At 53.9% G+C, this 20,518-nt stretch overlaps 1 protein-coding gene across 5 annotated transcripts; it reads left to right on the forward strand.

The window, feature by feature from the left end:
- The first annotated feature begins 1,877 nt into the window (after positions 1-1,877).
- Positions 1,878-20,344, forward strand: ARHGEF40 (Rho guanine nucleotide exchange factor 40). 5 transcript variants are annotated; one of them, XM_016199574.2, is made up of 23 exons: positions 1,878-1,989; positions 5,636-5,833; positions 6,415-7,666; positions 7,812-7,979; positions 8,125-8,245; positions 8,848-8,944; positions 9,049-9,129; positions 9,243-9,359; positions 10,739-10,834; positions 10,917-11,032; positions 11,398-11,524; positions 13,188-13,310; positions 13,411-13,554; positions 14,017-14,627; positions 14,754-14,988; positions 15,324-15,410; positions 15,942-16,157; positions 16,864-17,034; positions 17,828-18,005; positions 18,775-18,879; positions 19,101-19,244; positions 19,747-19,877; positions 20,283-20,344. In XM_016199574.2, the coding sequence occupies exons 1-23, from the start codon at positions 1,987-1,989 to the stop codon at positions 20,337-20,339; spliced, it is 4,578 nt and encodes a 1,525-aa protein (XP_016055060.2). In that variant the 5' UTR covers positions 1,878-1,986; the 3' UTR covers positions 20,340-20,344. The 5 variants fall into 5 exon arrangements, with proteins under 5 accessions (XP_016055060.2, XP_016055061.2, XP_016055062.2 ...); XM_016199575.2 differs by having other exon boundaries at positions 20,298-20,344; XM_016199576.2 differs by lacking the exon at positions 19,101-19,244.
- The last annotated feature ends 174 nt before the right edge of the window (positions 20,345-20,518 follow it).

Below are 20,518 nucleotides of genomic sequence, written 5' to 3' on the forward strand. Positions count from 1 at the left end.
CCTCTAATACTGAGAAACAACTTAAGTTTTGAGGGAATCAAAAGTTGTACGTCGATTTTCAAATGCACCAGCATTCAGGTCAACTGCTATATCTAAGAAAGTTTCCTAAGTACTGGCCTCTGTAACCAGCTACTGGGCAGCATTTACCCAGTGGACACCAGGGGGTAGCAAAATCACACTCTCCCAGTTCCCAGGCACTAATCCTAAAGCAGCTGGAGAGTCTTCCTGACTCAAGGCCCCATAACCTATTCACAGAAAGGAGCTCCAACTCCCTGCTTCTAACTGTGCTGGAAAAGATGATCACTAGGATTTACTGTCCTAGATTAATCTTTTGCTGCTATGGAGCAGAAGGATCTTGCCTACAAAAATATATATATATATATATGCATTTTCTCTCTCCTCTCTTCTAGACCCAGTGGAGTGGAGAAAGGGTGGAGTTTAACTTTCTGAGGAGGTGAGAGAAGAGCCATCACATCTACAGGACGTCTTACTCTCCTGATGTTCTAACGACTGTCCAGAAGCTCTGGCCTCCTGGCTTCATAGGAGCTGCATCCCCTGGCAAGACACTTTCCAAACTTCACCCCTTAGTTTCAGTGGCACATGCCTTCAAGCCCCCCTCTAGGAACTATTTGGCTTTCTGATCTCCTCTCAAATGCCCACCCTTTGGAAGCTCCCCCACCCCACCCACCCCCTCCCCCACCCACCCACCCCCTCCCCCACCCGGCCTGGCCCTGCAGGGCTTCCGGTGCCCGCTCAGCGGAGGGACAAGACCCCTCCCTGCTATGCCTACACCTCCCCTAAGCCTCCTGGGGGACCCTCGCTGGGCCTTCATTTCCCATCCGGACGCGAGGATGGATGGGCGAGCCTAGAATTTTCTTAGCCTACCCCTCTGTGCCTGCTGTGTCAGAGGGCCATCCCCAACGCCGTGAGCCCAGTGACTCCGGGAGACTGTCACCGCCCCGCAAGAAGGAAGGGCCTGATACCCACTATCAAATGATCGGGTCCGATTGGGGTTTGGGTGCCTTTCCTCCGCGAGCGCAAATGGGAGCGATAGGAGGTGCGGAGGGGACAGGACAGCGACCGAGGAACTCAGGGAACGCTCGCGGCCGCGCACACCCCTACACGGGCACCCAGAGCCCGGGACCCTGCCCCCTTCAGCCACGGTGCCCACCCCAAGCCTTCACAGCCCCCCACAACCCCGCCCTCCCCAGGCCGAACAGAGGAGCCCATTGTGGGAGCCAGAATGTTCGAGGACTGAGGAGAAGAGAGGGGAAAGAGGAGGGCGGCGAGCCCCTGAGGGGCGGAATCCCGTGATTTCCCTGCCCTGCGCTCCGCCCGGGGCTGGCAGGGGCCTGGGGCGGGGGGGGGGGGGGGTGTCTCTTCTGAGCCCCAGGCTGTGCCCACGTCGGGCAGCCGACGGGAGAAGAGATTCCCAGGCGAGTTAGAGACAGGAGGCTTCCGGTCGCCAAACGACCGCAGTCCTAGGCTGGGGACCCCAGGGAATTCGGAGCCCCAGCCTCTGGATCTGCCGGACTAAACAGATCCCGCGGAGAGCGAGGCGGTGGCGGGAAAAGCAGCGCATCTTCGGCCAGGCGGGCCTCCGAGGGTCAGGGTCGCAGCCGCCTCCCCACTGGAGGGTGGGTGGGAGGAGGAAGAGGGTTGCGGGAGAGCGGGGCCGAGCGCTGCGGGAATCTGGGAAGTCGCGGAGAGGCTCCGCGCGCGAGGGGAGTCCCGGCAGGGGGAGTCCCGGCAGGGGGTCCGGCGCGGAGTCGGAGGCGGGCACTGAAAGGCGGGGCGGGGAGGGGCGGCCGTCTCGGCCCTCCCTCGCGGGGCCCCTCGGCCTGGGAGCCCGAGCGAGCCGAGCGCCGCCGCGGCCGGAGCTGTCCCCCAGCCAGACGGGGTGAGACGCGAGCGGCGGGAGCGAGGCGGCGGCGCGCCCGGCCCCGCCCGCCGGCCCTAGCGTCGGACTCGAAACCGCGCTGAGCCATGGTGAGTCCCGCAACGCAACCCTCGGGTCCCCTCCGCCGTCGCGCAGTCCGCTTTGGGCCGCCAGCCCCCAGCTTGGTGCCTCTGACGCCTGCTTGGGACTCTTGAGCGCTCCTGGGACTCTCCTCCCTCCCATCCCCCTTTCTTTTCTTTGATCTGTCTGCCCCACTGTCTGGCTCGTCCCCACCGAGTAGTGCCCTTTCTTTCTTCCCCGCCCCTTCCCCCATTCTCCCTTTGGTCTCTCCCCTAATCCACACACCTCCTTTCGCCCTCCTCCGTCCTGACCTGTGCCTTCCTTTGCAGGATCTTCCCTCCCCCTCCTGGTCCCTCCTACGGGTTGGGTGCTGCAGCGGCCCTGGAAGGGGCCCAGCCTCAGGTCATGAGAACTGACCTGCCTGGAACTACCATTTCCCATCCCAGTCCCCAGCCCGGTGAGCCGGACCCACCCATCCGGCCCTGGGGGACCGGCTACAGCTGAGGCTGGGCTAGGGCCACAGGCAGAGCCAAAGAGGGAAATTCCCGCGGAGAAGAGAGGTGGCCTCAGGATAGTGGACGGAATGGGGAGGGGGCTCTCAGTGTCAGGGGGCGTGACGCTGCTAAAGCAGACAGGGATTGGGGCGGGGGGAGGGGGCGAGCTCATGCTGCAGGGAACAGAAGCGGTGCTAGGGCATTCCCGTTGCAAAGGGGAGGGAGCATCGGTGGGAGCTCCCAGTAGAGGGTAGGGGGCCCTGGCAGCAGCCACTCAAGGCCCAGGAAGCAAGAGGGCACAGTTAAGGGGAAGCCCATACCAACTGGAGTGGACATGGTCTTGCGAACTTTCACTCCAGAAGTATTCTCTGAAGAATCACTGCAGGAGTGGGCACTGCCAGGGAGAGTCCGCTGCGGGGGTGGGGTAGTGGAGACACGGCCTAAGGGCTGCTCACTGCGGCGAGTGGAGGAGGGGGAGAGGCCCTGCCAGGGGGCGCTCCCTGCGGGGAGTGGAGAAGGGGGAGGAGCACTACCAGGCTGCTCCTATACTAAAGTAAGGGCACCCCCTGGCAGCGAGGCTGGAGCGAGAAGAAAGAGGAACTGGGCCAGGGAGAGCTGACTCAGTCAGTCTCTCTGTCTCTTCTTTGGTCCCGGCCCGCTGAAGGCCTGGTCTCTGTGCTCCTGCCCGCCGCCTCCCACCCCAGACCCCTCCTCCCCTCCTGCCGGTGCTGTTTCCTGTGGCTGAGACTCTCGCTCAGCCATGAGCTCACCGCCCCTAATGGGTTGCAGCTGCCTCGCTGCACCAGCTCTAGATCCCCGCTCCAGGCCTCAGAGCGGACAGCCCACTCTGCCTAACCCCCCTCACCCGCCCGCCCATCTCCGCCCTGCCCCCCACCCACGCCCACCGCGCTGGCCGGGTCCCCGGAACACTGGGGGGTCTGTCTGCTCGCCCACACACCTAGGGGCTGGGTCTCTGTGTGACGCACTGAATGGCCCTCTGGAGTGGCTGCCCTAGCCTCTCTAGGTCGGGGCCGGCAGGCAACTCTGGCTGGAGGGACTCAAAGTAAAACGGTCTGCAGTTTTGTCTTCAGGGCGAAGGCGGGACTGGGGGGCGGGTAGGTAAGGACTAGAAGAACTGCAGTGAGCATCCCCTTGCCCAATTACAGCAAATAAATCTGGTAAAAGGAACTTCAAAGCCATCTGGAAGGAGAAAAAAGTTTGCAGAGGACTAGCCTAAGGGGCAGTTGTTTAGAGTGTGGGATGGAGAAAGATTCATTGATTCGCTTAGGAGGTGAGTTTCAAAGAAGTTAGGCTGAGTCTTGGGACTGTGGCTCCAGGTGGATATTGGCAGAGCGGTCCTGCTGGAATCAGAAAAGATTTCAGCTCCAATACATACCATCAATGCCTGCTCCTCCCTTCCCCACATGTTCCTTTTGTGACTTTTTCCTGTTACAACTGTCCCCACCCAGTTCTTTGTAACCCAATCCCACATGCTCTGGAATGGGTGATTGCTTCATAGGCACTCTGGGAGCGGGGTGAGGGGGTGCTAGAAAATTTCAAGATACACAACCCGCTAGTCCTCCCTCCCATCCACCACCATCTCTAGCTTAAGATTCATGGGTGGTGGCATGTAGATGGGGGGTCTCTGCAGACTCATGGATACAGAGAACACTGACAGCTGTCAGAGGGGAAGGGGTTGGGGGCTGAGTGAGAAGATTGAAAGGATTAAGCAAAGAAAGAAAAAAAAAGATTCATGGACAACAGTATGATGATTGCCAGAGGGAAGGGGGGGAGGTAGAAGAGGGTGAAAGGGGGGATAAATGGTGATGGAAGAACACTTTACTTGGGATGGTAAACACACAATACAATATACAGATGATGTAGAACTGTATACCTGAAATCTATATAGTTTTTATTAACCAATGTCATCCCAATAAATTCAATTTAAAATATTTTTAAATAATTTTTTTTTTAATTTTTTAAGAGTTTATTTGAGCCAAACTGAAGACATGCCTGGAAGCAAGATCTCAATAGATTGAGAAAATGCTCCTGAGAAGGGCACTTTGGCATTCCCTTTTTTACATTTAGAATCAAAAGAGAAATTGTAAGAAAGGTTACATGAAATCCATTGGTGGTAGATTAAGGAAGTGGGAGAAAGTAAAGAGGGGAGAGGGGAATCCCTGGGATTGAATAAAAATCAAACTGGAGAGATACATACTTCGCTTACATTGATGGGTTCAGGGTAGTGAACATTTAACATTACAGTAACGAGATGACATGCAGGCAACAAGATAGGCAGAGTTTTGGTGCACCTTCTCTCTCCTGAGGGTGGTGATGCCTTCAAGTTGTCTGGAAATGAAGATTACTCTGGCATCTCAAAGGTATGTTATCCTAGATGTATAGGAACAATGGACAGGGCTCTATTAAGGTAAAAAAACTTTTACTAAGGAAGCTATAGACCTGGCACTTCACTACCCACCATGACCTACCCAACTGGGAATTTATCATTATGTGTGGTTACTCTTGGTCACTGAGCTTGTCAGGTCTGCTATGTAGCCTCTTTTTCATTCACAATTAATACTTTTGCATTTTAAAAAGTTTTAAAATGGATATAGAACAATTAAATGTATATCTTAACTGTGAAAACAATAAAAATATCACCCATCCTACAGGAAAATAAACTGAGGTATAGAAGTTAAATGGATGGCCTAAGATGTTGTATTGTTGGTCAAAATTAAACTATTTAATTTTTTTTTAAAGATGGGGTCTCTGGATGGAAGACCTTGTGAGGAGGGCTTGCAGAATGGCTGTGTGAAAGACCCCCACTCTCCATAAGTCAGTTCCCTGATGGCCCAGAAGCCGTCTCTACTCTCCCGGGAAGGGCCTATGCAATCACCCTGATTCACAAGAATCAGTGATGGCCCTGATCAGAGAGAGTCACAAATTCTCCCTGGATCTCCAAAGCCAAGGTCTCAGAGCTCTGTCATGGAGAATACTACAAGGCCTGTGCACTCTGACTGGCCCGGCTCCACTCCCATCCTGAGCTCATTCAGCCAGCATTTCCTGAGTGACCTCTCTGTGAACGCAAAGGGGCCCCAGGGTGACACAGCCAGCCCCACACCAGCACGGCTCCCAAGGAGCCATGCTTGGGTGATCTGCAGCCTGGTCTTGTCTCTCCCAGGAGCCCGAGCCAGTGGAAGACTGTGTGCAGAGCACGCTCGCCGCGCTGTACCCACCCTTCGAGGCAACAGCCCCCACGCTGTTGGGCCAGGTGTTCCAGGTGGTAGAAAGGACTTACCGGGAGGATGCGCTGAGGTACACACTGGACTTCCTGGTGCCTGCCAAACATCTGCTTGCCAAGGTCCAGCAGGAAGCCTGTGTGAGTCGCTGTGCACCCATTTTTTCTCCCTTAAGATCCTCTGTCTCACTCCAGAGACTAGGCAGACTGACTAATTTTCCCCCACCCAGAGATGGCACCTCCATGATACTGATCTCCGCAGAGTCACTGCCCCTCAGATACTAACACACAGACCCTCATCTTCCTCAAAAATTAACCCCTAAGAAATATCAACTCCCTACAGATTCAATTCCAGACATTTTTTCCCTCATATCAATTTTCAAAATACTAACTCCTCCAGATGTGGCTCAACAGAGATCCTTCACTTCTATAGCTGTAAAGACCTCTTAAGAGTCTCTGACTCCTCCAAGACAGTGGTATCTGTTGACCACATCTTTGTAATGACTCAGTTCTTACTCCCACACATGGAATTAGCTTCCTACCACCAGAAAACCGACCAGTCCCAAACCCTTCCTCTGCCACATGAACACCTCCTGCTCCCCTGGGGTTATAACCCACCAGGCATGAGGCCATTCCTGCCTAAGATGGTCCCATTCTAACTGCCCCCTCCTGTTGGTTTCATCAACAGAGGCCTGAGCACAACCTCCCATCTCTCTCCCCAGGCCCAGTACAGCGGTTTCCTCTTCTTCCATGAGGGCTGGCCCCTCTGCTTGCATGAGCAGGTAGTGGTACAGCTAGCAGCCCTGCCCTGGCAGCTGCTGTGTCCAGGGGACTTCTACCTGCAAGTGGTGCCCTCAGCAGCCCAAGCACCCCGCCTGGTACTTAAGTGCCTGGCCCCAGGGGGTGGGCGTGTGCAGGAGCTGCCTGTGCCAAATGAGGCTAGTCCCTACCTATTCACACCTGAGTGGCTACAAGGCATCAATAAGGACCGGCCAACAGGTCGCCTCACTACCTGCCTACTCTCTGCGCCCTCTGGGATTCAGCGGCTGCCCTGGGCTGAGCTCATCTGCCCCCGATTTGTGCACAAAGGAAGCCTCATGGTAGGACATCGGCCAAGCACGCTGCCCCCAGAACTGCCCTCCGGACCCCCAGGGCTCCCCAGCCCTCCACTCCCTGAGGACGCCCTGGGCACCAGGAGTCCTGGGGATGGGCACAATGCCCCTGCTGAAGGACCTGAGGGCGAGTATGTGGAACTGCTGGAGGTGACACTGCCCATGAGGGAGAGCCCCATAGATGCTGAGGGCTCCTCGGGCCTCTCCAGGACCCGGACAGTACCCACCCGAAAGGGCGCTGGAGGGAAGGGCCGGCACCGCAGACACCGAGCATGGATGCACCAGAAGGGCCTGGGGCCTCGGGACCAGGATGGGGCACGCCCACCCGGTGAGGGGAGTAGCAGTGGAGCTTCCCCCGGGTCTCCCCCCGGAACTGAGGCTCTCCCAGAGGCAGCAGCTTTGGAGGTACCTGAGCCCCCAGCAGAGGCTCTGGGGGAAGCCTCTGAATCTTGTCCCCTGAGGCCAGGGGAGGCTGGGGGAGGAGCAGGCCAGGGAGCTGAAGGACCACCAGGCACCCCTCGGAGAACAGGCAAAGGAAACCGGAGAAAGAAGCGAGCTGCTGGCAGAGGGGCTCTTAGCCGGGGAGGAGACAGTGTTCCTATCTCACTGAACCCTGGGGACAATGAAAAGACCAGCCAACAAGAAGCCCTTGTAAACCTGTCCTCACCAAATGAGCATGAGCTTCCTGGAGGCAGCCTGATTAAGGAGGAGCTTCAAGGTTTGGAGAAGCCAGAGTCTGAACTGAAAGAGGAGCTTGTACCAGAAGAGGAAAAAGAGCCGCAGCCCCCAGAAGCCTGTGGGCCTTTAGAAGAGAGGGCCAGAGAGAGAGAACAGAAGGGCCCGAGTCTGGTGTGCGTGGCAGGTGAGATGATAATGAGGCCAATGGAGCAAGGGCCAGTGTGGGTTAGGCCTCCATAAGGGGCTGGAGGAGAAACAGGGGAGCCTGGGAATGGAACAGCCATACTCTGTCTCATTTCAGGCCCATAGCTCTGTCTGTGTCTGTGCAGGACCCACAGGCCCTGAAGGGCTCCCCTCGGACTCCCCAACACCTCCCCTGGAAACTGTAAAGGAAGTGAAAGGGGACAGGATCCCGGAAGAGGCACCTCCAGTCTCCATCTCTGATGACCCTGACATAGCTTGGGACTTGATGGCATCTGGATTCCTCGCCCTGACTGGTCAGTGAGCATCAGTGATTGAAGGGAAAGTGGGGGGACAAAGAAAAAGAAACAGTTGAGGTGGGCTGCAGAGGGAGACAGGGTGGACGGGAGGTAGCCAAGGCCTGCCCCCAGCCAGGACAACCTGGCCATTTTGTGTCCTCAGGAGGGGTCGACCAGAGTGGGCGAGCTCTGCTGACCATTACCCCACCATCCCCTCCTGAGGAGCCCCCACCCTCCCGAGACACGCTGATCACTGCTCTTCATTACCTGCACTCACTGCTAAGGTAACGGAGGCCCATTGCTGGCACCCTGGACACTAATCTGGGTCATGAGGACTTTGACCTCCTCTCTTCTCAAGACACTGACCACCTGACATCTAGGACACCTACTTCTTCGACCTTCAGATTTTCAAGTCATTGACTTGTGATTTTACTGATCCCTAACCTCCAGGATACCTATATCAATCCTTAAAATCAACACTGCTGACTTTAAATATCCTAAGACACTACCTAGATTATCAGGACATTGACTCACTTATTCAACAGCTATTTATTGAGCACCAAGAACCTATTAGGCACCATGCTACATGCTGGCATTGAATTTATACCCTCCAGAGCATAGAATTCTTAATTTTCTAGACCCTGATCCTGTGACCCAATAGCCAAATGAATACAGACTCTTGATTGCTTGGTCACACTGCTTCTTGGACACATATCTCAGACTTTGGCCCTTGGCCCTTTGCCCTTTGCCTCCCAAACATACTAGGAACTTCTGAGAACTAGTAACACTAAAGCCAGACCCTATACCTCTATCCCCCCAACACACATACACACACACACACACACACAACACACACAGTGCCTCCCTGGCTCTTCTGCCCCCACAGGCCTGATCTACAGACACTGGGGCTGTCCGTCCTGCTGGACCTTCGCAAGGCACCTCCCCTGCCTCCAGCACTCATTCCTGTATTGAGTCAACTTCAGGTAACCAACCCCTTGAGACAGGTACTTCTCCTGATCCTAACTCTTCCTTAGTGGCCATCCAAGTCCACCCAGTTGCCCACAATTTGGGGTTATTCTTCCTTCAGGACTCAGGAGAGCCCCGCCTCATTCAGCGGCTGCTGCTTCTCAGTCATAATGATCCTCCGACTGAGCTCCGTGGATTTCAGGTTTGAGCCCCTCACTCCCACCCAGTGCCCCTCAGTAGTGGAGAGAGAAGAGGCTAACTGGGACCCCAGGGTGGTGCCCATGAGAGAAACCCCCTGCCTTCATATGTCTACAGGGTGCTGAGTTGTTGTCAGAGAATGATCTGAAAAGATTGGTCAAGCCAGAGGAGTTGCAGTGGAACTTGGGAGGTCACAGGGAACCCTCTTCCAGCCACTGGGTAGAGATACACCAGGTAAGCTACCCTTCCTCCACCCAGGACACTGCGAACCAAGAATGACCCAGCTGAGAACATTCTAGGAGACAAGGCAGACCTGAGACATAGCCAAGGGGTTGGGAAAAAGTGGTTGCCCTCGCATTCAATTCAACAAGTATACTTATGGCTCACAAACCACGAGCAAAATATTGTGCATGTACCATGCATTGGCTACTGAGGAGATGGGATGAATATGTTAAATAAATTCTTTTTTTTTTTAATTGATTTTAGAGAAAGAGGAAGGGAGAGAGAGAAACATCGATGTGAGAGAAGTACATCAATTGGTTGCCCCCAGGGATCAAACCTGCAACCCAGATATGTGCCCTGACTGGAATCAAGCTCCTAACCTTTCGGTGCACAGGACAATGCTCCAACCAATGGAGCCACGCTGGCCAGGGCTTAAAAAATTCTTTTTTTTTTTTTTAAATATATCTTTATTGATTTCAGAGAGAGGAAGGGAGAAGAGAGAGATAGAAACATCAATCATGAGAGAGTCATCATTGATCAGCTGCCTCCTGCATGCCCCTGACCAGGGATCGAGCCCAAAACATAGGCATGTTCCCTGACCGGGAATCGAACCTTTATCTCCTGGTCAATGCTCAACCGCTGAGCCACGCCTGGCTGGCCTTAAATAAATTCTTAATATGACATTAAGCTGCATATGATTTTTTGTGGGAGATAAGTCAGAAACAACTAAAGAACATTGCAAAATAGTATCACTGGGGTTCTGAAAGAACTGAGAGTCAGTAAGTCCGGTTCTGGTTCCGTGTGACCTTGGGTAAGTTACTGTCCCCCACTTCCTGAGACAGTGCCTTTCTGTACCTGCCTCAGGATTCTCTCCCACAAAAGACATCCATTGTGATATCATCTCTGATTCTGTGAATCTAAGTGCTGTGAGTATTCAAGAGAAGAGATGTAAACCTGATCTAAGCCAAGTATTAAAGGAGGTTTGTAACATGGTCTCTAAGTTGTGTACCTGGGACCTGGATCTAAATAGGTTGAGAGGAGGGTTTTATAGGGTGAGGACTCAGTGCAGACAGAGGAAAGGAGACTCACATTTACTAAGCTGCACAATGTGCCAGGCCCATGCTGGGTGCTTATGTAGCAGCATCTCTTTAAACCTCACAAAATCCCATATGTCTTATCTGGACTTTACAGTTGAGGAAACTGAGGTTCAGGGAGGTTTCCAGACCTGCCCAAGGTCGTACAATTAGTAAGCAACAAAGTCAGGAACTGAAGCCAGGGTTGCCTCCATAAAAGTCTCTGGAGCTGCCCCATATGCACCCTAGAGCTGAGGCTCCTTACCCTCACTCTGTCCCTGGACTCCATCCATGCGTGCGTGTGTGTGTGTGTTTCAGGAAGTGCAAAGGCTGTGCCATCTGTGCCGAGGTGTGCTGGGCTCTGTACGGCAAGCCATTGCGGAACTGGAGGGAGCGGCCGAGCCAGAGGGAGAGGTATGAAATGAGATGGGACAACAGGGTACGGGGTGAGGACTCTCTGGTGGAGCCCCAACCATCTACTGCTCCCTGCTCCCAGGAGGCGGTAGGAATGCCTGAGCCCCTACAGAAGGTGCTGGCAGATCCCCGGCTGTCGGAGCTGCAGAGGGATGGGGGGGCCATCTTGATGAGGCTGCGCTCCACCCACAGCAGCAAGTATGAGGGACGGGTGTGCTGGGGCAGGTGGAACGGGGGGGTGGGGGGGACGCAAACTAAAGGTGGCCAATAAACCTTAGCTGCGAAAACATTTTTACTGAGCCTACTTTTCCACTTATTATCTCATAACCCTCACAAGGTCCCTACATGCTAGTTACAATTTCAAATGGGGATTTGGAGGGTGAGAAATGGTAAATGTGTTGGCCAAGGTTAGTCAGTAATTGAAAGAGTCGGCATTCAAATCCAGGCCCATACAACGACCCGCCATGCTACGCCACCTCTCTTGTTGGGATGAAGGATGGAATGAGGGTGGAGGGGATTGACAAGCAAGGGCAGTGGTTTATTCTGCCCTACTCCTTCACCAGGCTGGAGGGCCCAGGCCCCGCGACACTGTACCAGGAGGTAGATGAAGCCATTCATCAGCTCGTGTGCCTGTCCAACCTGCGCGTGCAACAGCGGGAGCAGCGGCAACGCCTACACCGACTCCAGCAGGTGACCCAGGACCCCTGGACCTCTCACTCAGTCTGGGGGCCTGGCCTCCAGCACCCCACTTTCACTGATCAGTTGATAGTGTTCTCCTAACCTTGGTTGACTGGCCCTCCCTTTCTCCTCGCCTCCCCGGATGTTGGTCATGGTCAGTGTGAGATTCAACAAGAGGGAGATAGCATCACAGGACCAGCAAAGAAGAGAAGCCAGATCTCCCCCTCCCCACTGTTTATGTTTGATCAAGTATCCTTAAAGATTTCGAGAGATGCTCAGTGTCCTAGGGGGTTCTGGGAAGAGCTGGTTGATCCTGGAGTGCCTACCTCCTTAGCTTAAGAATAGTAAATGTCTGTTGATACCAGCTCTTCACCTATTCTGCCACCCATGCCCCTTCAACTCTTTATACAATGTCATCCACCAAACCTGAGGCTGGCAAAGCCCCTCGGAGAGAAAGGGCAATGGAAGCCCTAAATGCCTTGAGAACCAAGGCGTATTTGTGGGGAAGATTCAGCTATAAGGCTGGCTTCTCTCCTGTGGTTAAGAGCTCCTTATAGATTTCCCTTCAACCCTACCATGTGGGGTAGAGGAGGCTTTGAAATCTGATTGCTCCTCCCTAGTTCCAAGCATGGTGAGTGAATTCACATCACGGGCCTGCATGTGGGCAGCAGGGGAATGGGCAATTCAGGGCCAATGACAAAAGGGAGGGTGTGGGGGTAGTGGCAGGGCTGTTTCCTGGGATTTCTGCATATTGGCCCCTCCACCCCAGTATCCAAGGGGTTGTATATCTTATTGTTTGTTTGCTTGCCTGCTTGCTTGCTTATTACCTGTTTTCTCCCACTGTTTAAAAACCGTTAACACACAGGATTTGAAGTCTAATGTGCTCAGCTTGAGTTCTAGCTCTGCTAGGAGATGTTGGACAAGTCTTAAGGCTTCTCTGAGTTCCCAAGTCCTCATCTGTAGGATGGGGATGCTAATCACACTTACAGGGGTGTTAGGATGATCAGATGATTTCAGCAAAGGACTATGGAAGTGCTCATTGTTGGCCCTGTAATTAGGAACATCCAACTTATCCTCAAGCAGTCTCACCCAGCTTCCAGCCTTTCTTCAGAGGAAAAAAGTACCATCTCTTTTTGGTCAAATGTCCCAGAACCAGTGAGTCCCTAGAGCCCATAATAGGCAACTAGAGCTGCACACGCGCGCGTGCACACACACACACACACACACACACACGCACAAAATCATTTCCTGAGCCCTCTCCCCAAGCCTGGTCCCTGGGTACCCTGCACACCCATCACTGGGCTTGATAAAGGTGAAGTTTCTCCTGGCCCTTGTTTCGATACTCTTCCTCTCATCCTTCCTCACACCAGTTTTATCGATTTCATATTGAGATACATCCCTGGAACCCTAACCTGCCTGCCTCAGTGCTTCCTGCCAGCCCAGCTTCCCCTTCATCTGGTGCTTTACAAAGATCTTTCACTTTCTCACTTGGCTTTGTGGAAACTACCACCACTCACTGTTAGCACTCCCACTTTACAGCTGAGATGAAACGATTCGCCCAAGGTTCCGCTGACTGGGGTGGTGGGCTTGGAGCCGGGTCTCAGCTTTCCTTTTCCTTCCTTCTGCAAGGCCTCCTCCTCCCTCACAGCCCTGCTCTCCCACCCTATTTGCTCAGGTGCTGCAGTGGCTCTCAGGCCCAGGGGAGGAGCAGCTGGCGAGCTTCGGGGCACCCGGGGACTGCCTGTCTGCCCTGCAGGAGACAGAGCTCCGATTCCAGGCTTTCAGTGCTGAGGTTCAGGTGAGAAGGGGGAGGTGGCAGGTGAGAGGAGACATTGGGGAGGAAGGAGGAGACTGCGTGGGAAAGAGGGCCAGGCCTGAGCACAGCCTCCCTTCTCTAGGAGCGCCTGGCCCAGGCACGGGAGACTCTCTCCCTGGAAGAGGACACTGCCTCCCAGAAGGTTCTGGATATCTTTGAACAGAGGCTGGAGCAGGTTGAGAGTGGCCTCCACCGGGCCCTGCGGCTACAGCGCTTCTTCCAGCAGGTGTGTGCGCAGCCCCCTTCTTCTATGGCCACCATTATCGTTCTTCTGCCTGGAGAGGCTGATTGGGTAGTTGTTAAAAGCAGGGACTCAGGTGGCCATCTCCCTAGCTTTAACTATTGGCTCTGCCACCTACTTGCTAAACAGCCTGGGACAAGATACCAAAGCTGAGTGTGCCAGCAGCCCTGCGAGGATTATACAAGCCATATATAAAAAGCACTTAGTGCAGAGCCTGCCACTGATAAATTCTGTGTAAGTATTGGCTATTCTTTCACCTAGGCTGCTGTTTCCATACAGCTTAGAGCGGTGTGGTCAGGCAGGGATGCTGGAATAGTGAGGGGCATGTTCTGAGAGGACTAGGAGGGTGAGGGCATTGGGAACGCATCTTGAAAGAGGCCAGCATGTGGGAGCAGTACAAGACCTCACTCCTTCCTCTCCTGATTCCCAACCTCTTTTGTCTCGTAGGCACACGAGTGGGTGGATGAAGGCTCCGCCAGGCTGGCAGGAGCAGGGCCGGGCCGGGAGGCAGTACTGGCAGCCCTGGCCCTGCGGCGAGCCCCAGAGCCCAGCGCTGGCACCTTCCAGGAGATGCGGGCCCTGGCCCTGGATCTGGGTAGCCCAGCTGCCCTGCGAGAGTGGGGCCGCTGCCGGGCCCGCTGCCAAGAGCTGGAGAGGAGGATTCAGCAGCAGCTGGGAGAGGAAGCCAGTCCACGAGGCCACCGGCGACGGCGGACAGACAGTGCCAGCAGTGGAGGGGCTCAGCAGGGTCCCCACAGCCCCGCACCCAGCCTCAGCTCCCTCCTGCTCTCCAGCAGCCCTGGGCCACTGGCAGCCCCATCCCACTGCTCCCTGGCTCCCTGTGGGGAGGACTTTGAGGAGGAGAGCCCTGAACTGGCTCCGGAAGCAGAGGGCAGACCACCGAGGGCTGTGCTGATCCGAGGCCTGGAGGTCACCAGTACCGAGGTGGTAGATAGGACATGCTCACCCCGGGAACACGTGCTGCTAGGCCGGTCTGGGGGGCCAGATGGGCCCTGGGGTGTAGGCACCCCCCGGATGGAGCGCAAGCGAAGCATCAGGTGAGGGTCCAGCCCAATTGGTGCCCAAGAGGCAGACCCAACTGCCCAGCAGGGAAAGAATATGACATTGTTGGGGGTGGTGACCCCTTCCCATGCCGGTCTCCTCTCCCACTCTTATACCTGCAGTGCACAGCAACGCCTGGTGTCTGAGCTGATTGCCTGTGAGCAGGAGTACGTGGCCACTTTGAGTGAGCCAGTGCCACCTCCTGGGTATGAGCTGACCCCTGAACTACGGGGCACCTGGGCCTCCGCCCTGAGTGTCCGGGAGAGGCTTCGCAGCTTCCATCGGACACACTTCCTGCGGGAGCTTCAGGGTTGTGCCGCCCACCCCCTGCGAATTGGGGCCTGCTTCCTTCGCCATGTAAGTGATCCTATAAAACTTCTTCTGGATCATGTTTCAGCCCCACCCACTTGAGCCTCTCCTCAGCATGTGTCCTCTCAACCCCATCCCCACCAAAATGGGTGGTCCAGGACTCGGGCCTAGTGCTATTCTGTGGGCCCCTCGGGACTTACTCAGCCTGTGTGTCCCTGTCCACAAGTGCTGCCTGGCCTTCTCTCTCCACGGGAGCCCATCATTCCCTCGCAGACGAGTGCTCCCTGGTGACCCTGCCCCTCCTTTGGACTACAATGAGGGTGTGGAGGAGGAGAGGAAGGGGCTTGTGTGCAGGATGGCTTACTTCTTCTGTGCTGGCACAGGGGGACCAGTTCAGCCTTTACGCTCAGTACGTGAAGCACCGGCATAAACTGGACAATGCTCTGGCTGCACTTGGCCCCACAACCAAGGTAACCTTTTCTCCAACCCTCATGAGAAGGGAGGGCCCAGGAAGACCTAAAACCCACCCAAGCTCAAAAATCTCTCAGGGGGAAAAAGCTTTTCTAAATGTGCCCAGATGATCTCCCAGAACCTAGGTTCTTATCTAGTCTACCTGAGGAACTGCTCGGCAAGATGCTTGGTTCCTCTGTGCCTCTTGGTTACTCTACACCGGTAAATGGGGGAAATATTCATTATACCTAATTCACAGAGTACTCGGAGGATCAAAAGACCTCACAACAAAAGATGTGAGAGTGACTTCAAAAGTTAAAAGCCGGAGAATATAAGGGATTATTTGTATTCCTCCTTTACTACCCATCAAGATATAGAGGGTGACTGAATCCCCTGCATTGCTCTCTGGGAAAGGTTTTTTACCTTACCTTTGGGCATATCTGAGCTTCATCTATTCCCAAAAGCCTGGAGTACCACCCACCCTCCCCACAGAGCAGGCCCCCCAGCTCTGGACCCTCCCCTAATCCCTGTCTGTCTCCTTCCCAACCTAGGGCTCCACAGAGAGTGGTCCGCACCTGCCCAGGGCCCTGCAGCAGCCCCTGGAGCAGCTGGCTCGGTATGGGCAGCTCCTGGAGGAGCTCCTAAGGGAAGCGGGGCCTGAACTGAGCTCTGAGCGCCAGGCCCTTGGGGCTGCAGTGCAGCTGCTTCGGGAACAAGAGACCCGTGGCAGAGACCTGCTGGCCGTGGAGGCCGTGCGTGGCTGCGAGGTAAGGCCAGGCTCCGGTCACTGCAGCTCAAACTGCCGAGCCCTGTGGCCTTAGCAGCACTGTGGGCCGGTGACAAGAGAACCAGACTCAAGGTCCGGGAGCCCCAAGCTATAATTTTTAATCAGCTGGATGGCTGTAGTCAAGTCACTGAACTTTTCACTGGGCTTCAGTTGCCTCATCTATAAACAAGCTATATCCTGCCCGACATCCCATGATCCTACATCTTCCTGTGCTTACCTATTCCTTTTCTAATTCTTATCTTTCTCTATCTACTCTGCACTTCTTCCTGCATCTCAACACTCAACACATACCTTATTCTCCTTTACCTAATCTCTTTCCGGCCCTGAGGTTCAAGAACAGGTTGAAAACCTTCCTGCTCTGGGATAGACTTCTTTCCCCATCAATTCTTTGCCGATTCCCTTCCTGGGGCAAAAGGGTGCTCTGGTCCCCAACATTCAAAGGCTTCCCCATGAGAGGCTGTAAACCCTACTACGCAATGTGCCTTCCGTCTTCAGAGGTAGGCCGTTCTGCTAGGCCAGGTGTGCTGTGCACAGTGACCGTAGGTGGATTCTAGGCCAAGGGCTTCCCTGATTTCCTGCCAGAGAATTAGTCATTAGGCCCTTGCCCTATAAATCCCATTTTTACTTCCCATAAAATATACACAGAGGGCTCCAGAGCCAATAACCTTTCCTTTTCCTTTATCCAGACAGATCTGAAGGAACAAGGACAGCTCCTGCACCGGGACCCCTTCACAGTCATCTGTGGCCGAAAGAAGTGCCTTCGCCATGTCTTTCTCTTTGAGCATCTTCTCCTGTTCAGCAAGCTCAAGGGCTCTGAGGGGGGGTCAGAGACCTTTGTTTACAAGCAGGCCTTTAAGGTACAACACCTGCAGGAAGGAGGGGTAGAGAGGAATGGGGCAGGAAGTCATCCTCTTCTGGAGAACTCAGGATGTTCTGTAAATTCAGCCCAAACCCAGGTTCGGCATCTGCATCTGGAACAGGCTTTAGCCTGTAGCCAACCATCAATTAGGGTGTCAGGATGATAGAAGTCCATCTCAGTTTAGTCCTTGGGGTTTTCCTTCTCATTCATGCAGGAGACTCATGAGGCATTCCAAGCCAGAAAGGAGGACCCTCCCCATTAAGAACGCCCATGCCTTTTGAGTCAGGAATGGTCCCGGGGAGATGAGAAAGAGCACTGCATGCCTAGCTTAACATGACAGAACTGAAGAAGCTAAGAGGAGGGAGGCCTTGCTTTAGGGAAACAGCCCTGGTATCAAGATAAATACCAATAGCAACCTATGGCTATGTGGCACAATTCTAAGGGTTTCTAGATTTTGTCCCCATATACTAGTTCCAGCTTTTTTGGGGTGGAGGGAGTACAGTATAAAGGAAAAGCCTAGGTTTGGAGTAACACAGACATGGGTCTGAACCTTCCTTCTCTAATAAGCTATGATAAACCCTTGGGCAAGTTGCTTCGTATCTCTGGGCATTCCCTTCTATAAATTATGGTTGCTATGGAGACTAAATGGAGAACACTTGGCCCATGGTAGGTGTTGAGCAAACATTTACTGAACATCTACCAGATGCCAGGCTAAGTGTGATGCTTTTCCATGTGGTACCATCTAGCCAGGCCTCACTCCATGCTACCCACTCTTTTCCTCTCTTTCCCAGACTGCCGACATGGGGCTAACAGAAAACATCGGGGACAGCGGGCTCTGCTTTGAGCTGTGGTTTCGGCGGCGGCGGGCACGGGAAGCATACACTCTACAGGCAGCTTCACCAGAGATCAAACTCAAGTGGACAAGTTCTATCGCCCAGCTGCTGTGGAGACAGGCAGCTCATAACAAGGGTAATGGGCAGAGCTGGGGGAGTGTGTGCTTGGGGTCGAGGTTGTGGCAGGTTAGCTGGAAAGAGTGGAGACCAGTTAGGAAAACAGGGTGCAGGATGAAGAAAGAAGAATGACTTATGAGAAGATTCAAGATACAATTTGAGAGACTGCTGAGATACAGATTAGTCTAAGGTGAACCAAAAGGAAAAAGGAATCCAGCAAGTTTCAGGGAAACAAGAACAAATGGCTGGCCAAAAGAGCAAGTAAGCACTGGACTTGGGTTCCAGACTTACTTGCTGTGTGACCTGGGCTCGTTTTTTTGTTTTGGGGTTTTTGCTGGTTTTGTTTTGAATTCTCTGAACCTCATTCTACCCATCTGAAAAAAAATGGAAAGGAATATCTACATCTCAGTGTAATGGGGAGAATTAAATAAGGTGATATATATGGAAGCACTTGATAAGCTGTAAAGGTGTGTAAAAATGTGAGTTTTGCTCTTAACACCCAAGATAAAGGAAAGGACATGAGTATCAGAAGAAAAGTTGGGCAGCTGGAATGGTAAATGGGCAGGATGCAACATACATGAGAAAAGAGACAGATGTTTGAGGAGGAAGTTGAGGACCACATCTCCATCCACGTTGTGACAGTCACCAGGAAGAGTGACAAGAGACACCCGAGAAATGAGAGGGAGGAGTAAGAGTTGGCAAGGAGCAGAGGAGTGAACCATAACAATGCTGGGGCTAGAGCAGAGAAGGGGCAAAAGGAGGTTGGTAACAGGGTCTCTGTTCCCTAGAGCTCCGAGTGCAGCAGATGGTCTCCATGGGCATTGGGAATAAACCTTTCCTGGACATCAAGGCCCTTGGGGAGCGAACGCTGAGTGCCCTGCTCACTGGAAGAGGTGAGGGCCACAGTGCTGGGGGGTGGCCCCCAAAAGTCAAGTCTTGACAGTGAGGGCACATGGGAGGCATGACAGAAAGCAAGGAAGGGCGACGAGTGGATGTCTTCCCAGAAATTGTGCAACTAACTGGGAAGCCCTCTATGAAACTGAGGGTCTTTTCAGGGAGTCAGGAGGGCTTTCCCACACCAGAACCCCACCCCCCTCACCCCCACTCTCTGCAGCCGCCCGCACTCGGGCCTCCGTGGCCGTGTCATCCTTTGAGCATGCCGGCCCCTCCCTTCCGGGCCTTTCACCGGGAGCCTGCTCCCTGCCTGCCCGCGTCGAGGAGGAGGCCTGGGATCTGGACGTCAAGCAAATTTCCCTGGGTGAGGCACCTCTCAAGGGGTGGCTCCCCCCCAACAGCTGGGTCATCATTGTGATGTTCAGGCTGCTTGCTGCTGAGCAATTCCCTTTTCTAGCCAAGTAGCCCCATTGCCATGACAACTATTTACAGCTTCCCCATTGCTAAAAGAGCCTTCCATCTGGTTGCTAGGGTACTACTACAGCAGCCTGTTGCTAAGAAGCACTTCCTCTGTACCTTTCTAGCTCTCCTTGGGTTTCTATGGAAACTGCCTCAGCTTCCTGTTGTACCCTCCTGGTTCATCTCAGCAATCCTTATAGTTTCCTGTCGCTTCTTCCCTGGTTGCTTTAATGACGCTGCTGACAATTTCCTGCCTCTTGGTAGGGGGGTTCTCTTGCAAGTGGATTGCTATGGTGACTCACAGCTTCCTGTTGCTATAGAGCTTTTTCTTCCCTGATGGAGCAGCTTGGTTGCTTAAGGTAATCTTGGAGTTCTATACCCTGTTCTCACCCTAGCTTCCCCTCCAGCCCCAGAAACACTTGACTCTTCTGGAGATGTGTCCCCAGGACCAAGAAACAGCCCCAGCCTGCAACCGCCCCACCCTGGGAGCAGCACTCCCACTCTGGCCACAGGAGGGATCTTAGGGCTATCCCGGCAGGTAAGTCCCTGCTATAGGGCTGGGAATGGGTGACCTCTTCGGCCACTTTTTGGGTGGGCTCTTCTGATTTTTCAACCATGGGGGCAGGGAGAACCAATGAGTCTGTGCTGCCAGCAAGGCTACAGACTGGATATATTGTGCAGTCTGCCTTTCTCCTCTCTCCAACCCCTGGCTGAGAGGCATTAAGGTCAGAAGTGAAAAGGAATCTTTAATAAAGAGCAGACTGCAGGAGTGGATAGAAAGGGGAGAATGCCAACAGCCTGGTTTGGTCTTGGATTAAATCTACAAATTCAGGAACTCTAGGGAGGAAAAAGGTGAATTGACAGGCCTGGGTGAGAAAGAGCGAGTGAGAGAGATGGGATGCAGGGAAGAGATATCATTTTTTCTCCTTTTAATTCACCGCAGTTTCTCTCCCCTAAGAGTCATGCCCGAGCCTTGAGTGACCCCACCACGCCTCTGTGACCTGGGTGAGTCTACCACTTCCAAAACTCCTTCCCTCCTGCATGTGCCGTCCTTCCTCCCCCCAGCTGCTTAGGAGTTAGCCTCTTCCCTCTCCCAACCCATGTCCCTCTTCTCTCCTGGCTTCTAGAGAAAATCCAGAACTTGGCTACAGCCCCTCCTCTCAGCACATTTTGGGCTGG

Source organism: Miniopterus natalensis, chromosome 1 (assembly GCF_054644295.1).
Source record: "Miniopterus natalensis isolate mMinNat1 chromosome 1, mMinNat1.hap1, whole genome shotgun sequence".
NCBI classification, from domain to species: Eukaryota; Metazoa; Chordata; class Mammalia; order Chiroptera; family Miniopteridae; genus Miniopterus; species Miniopterus natalensis.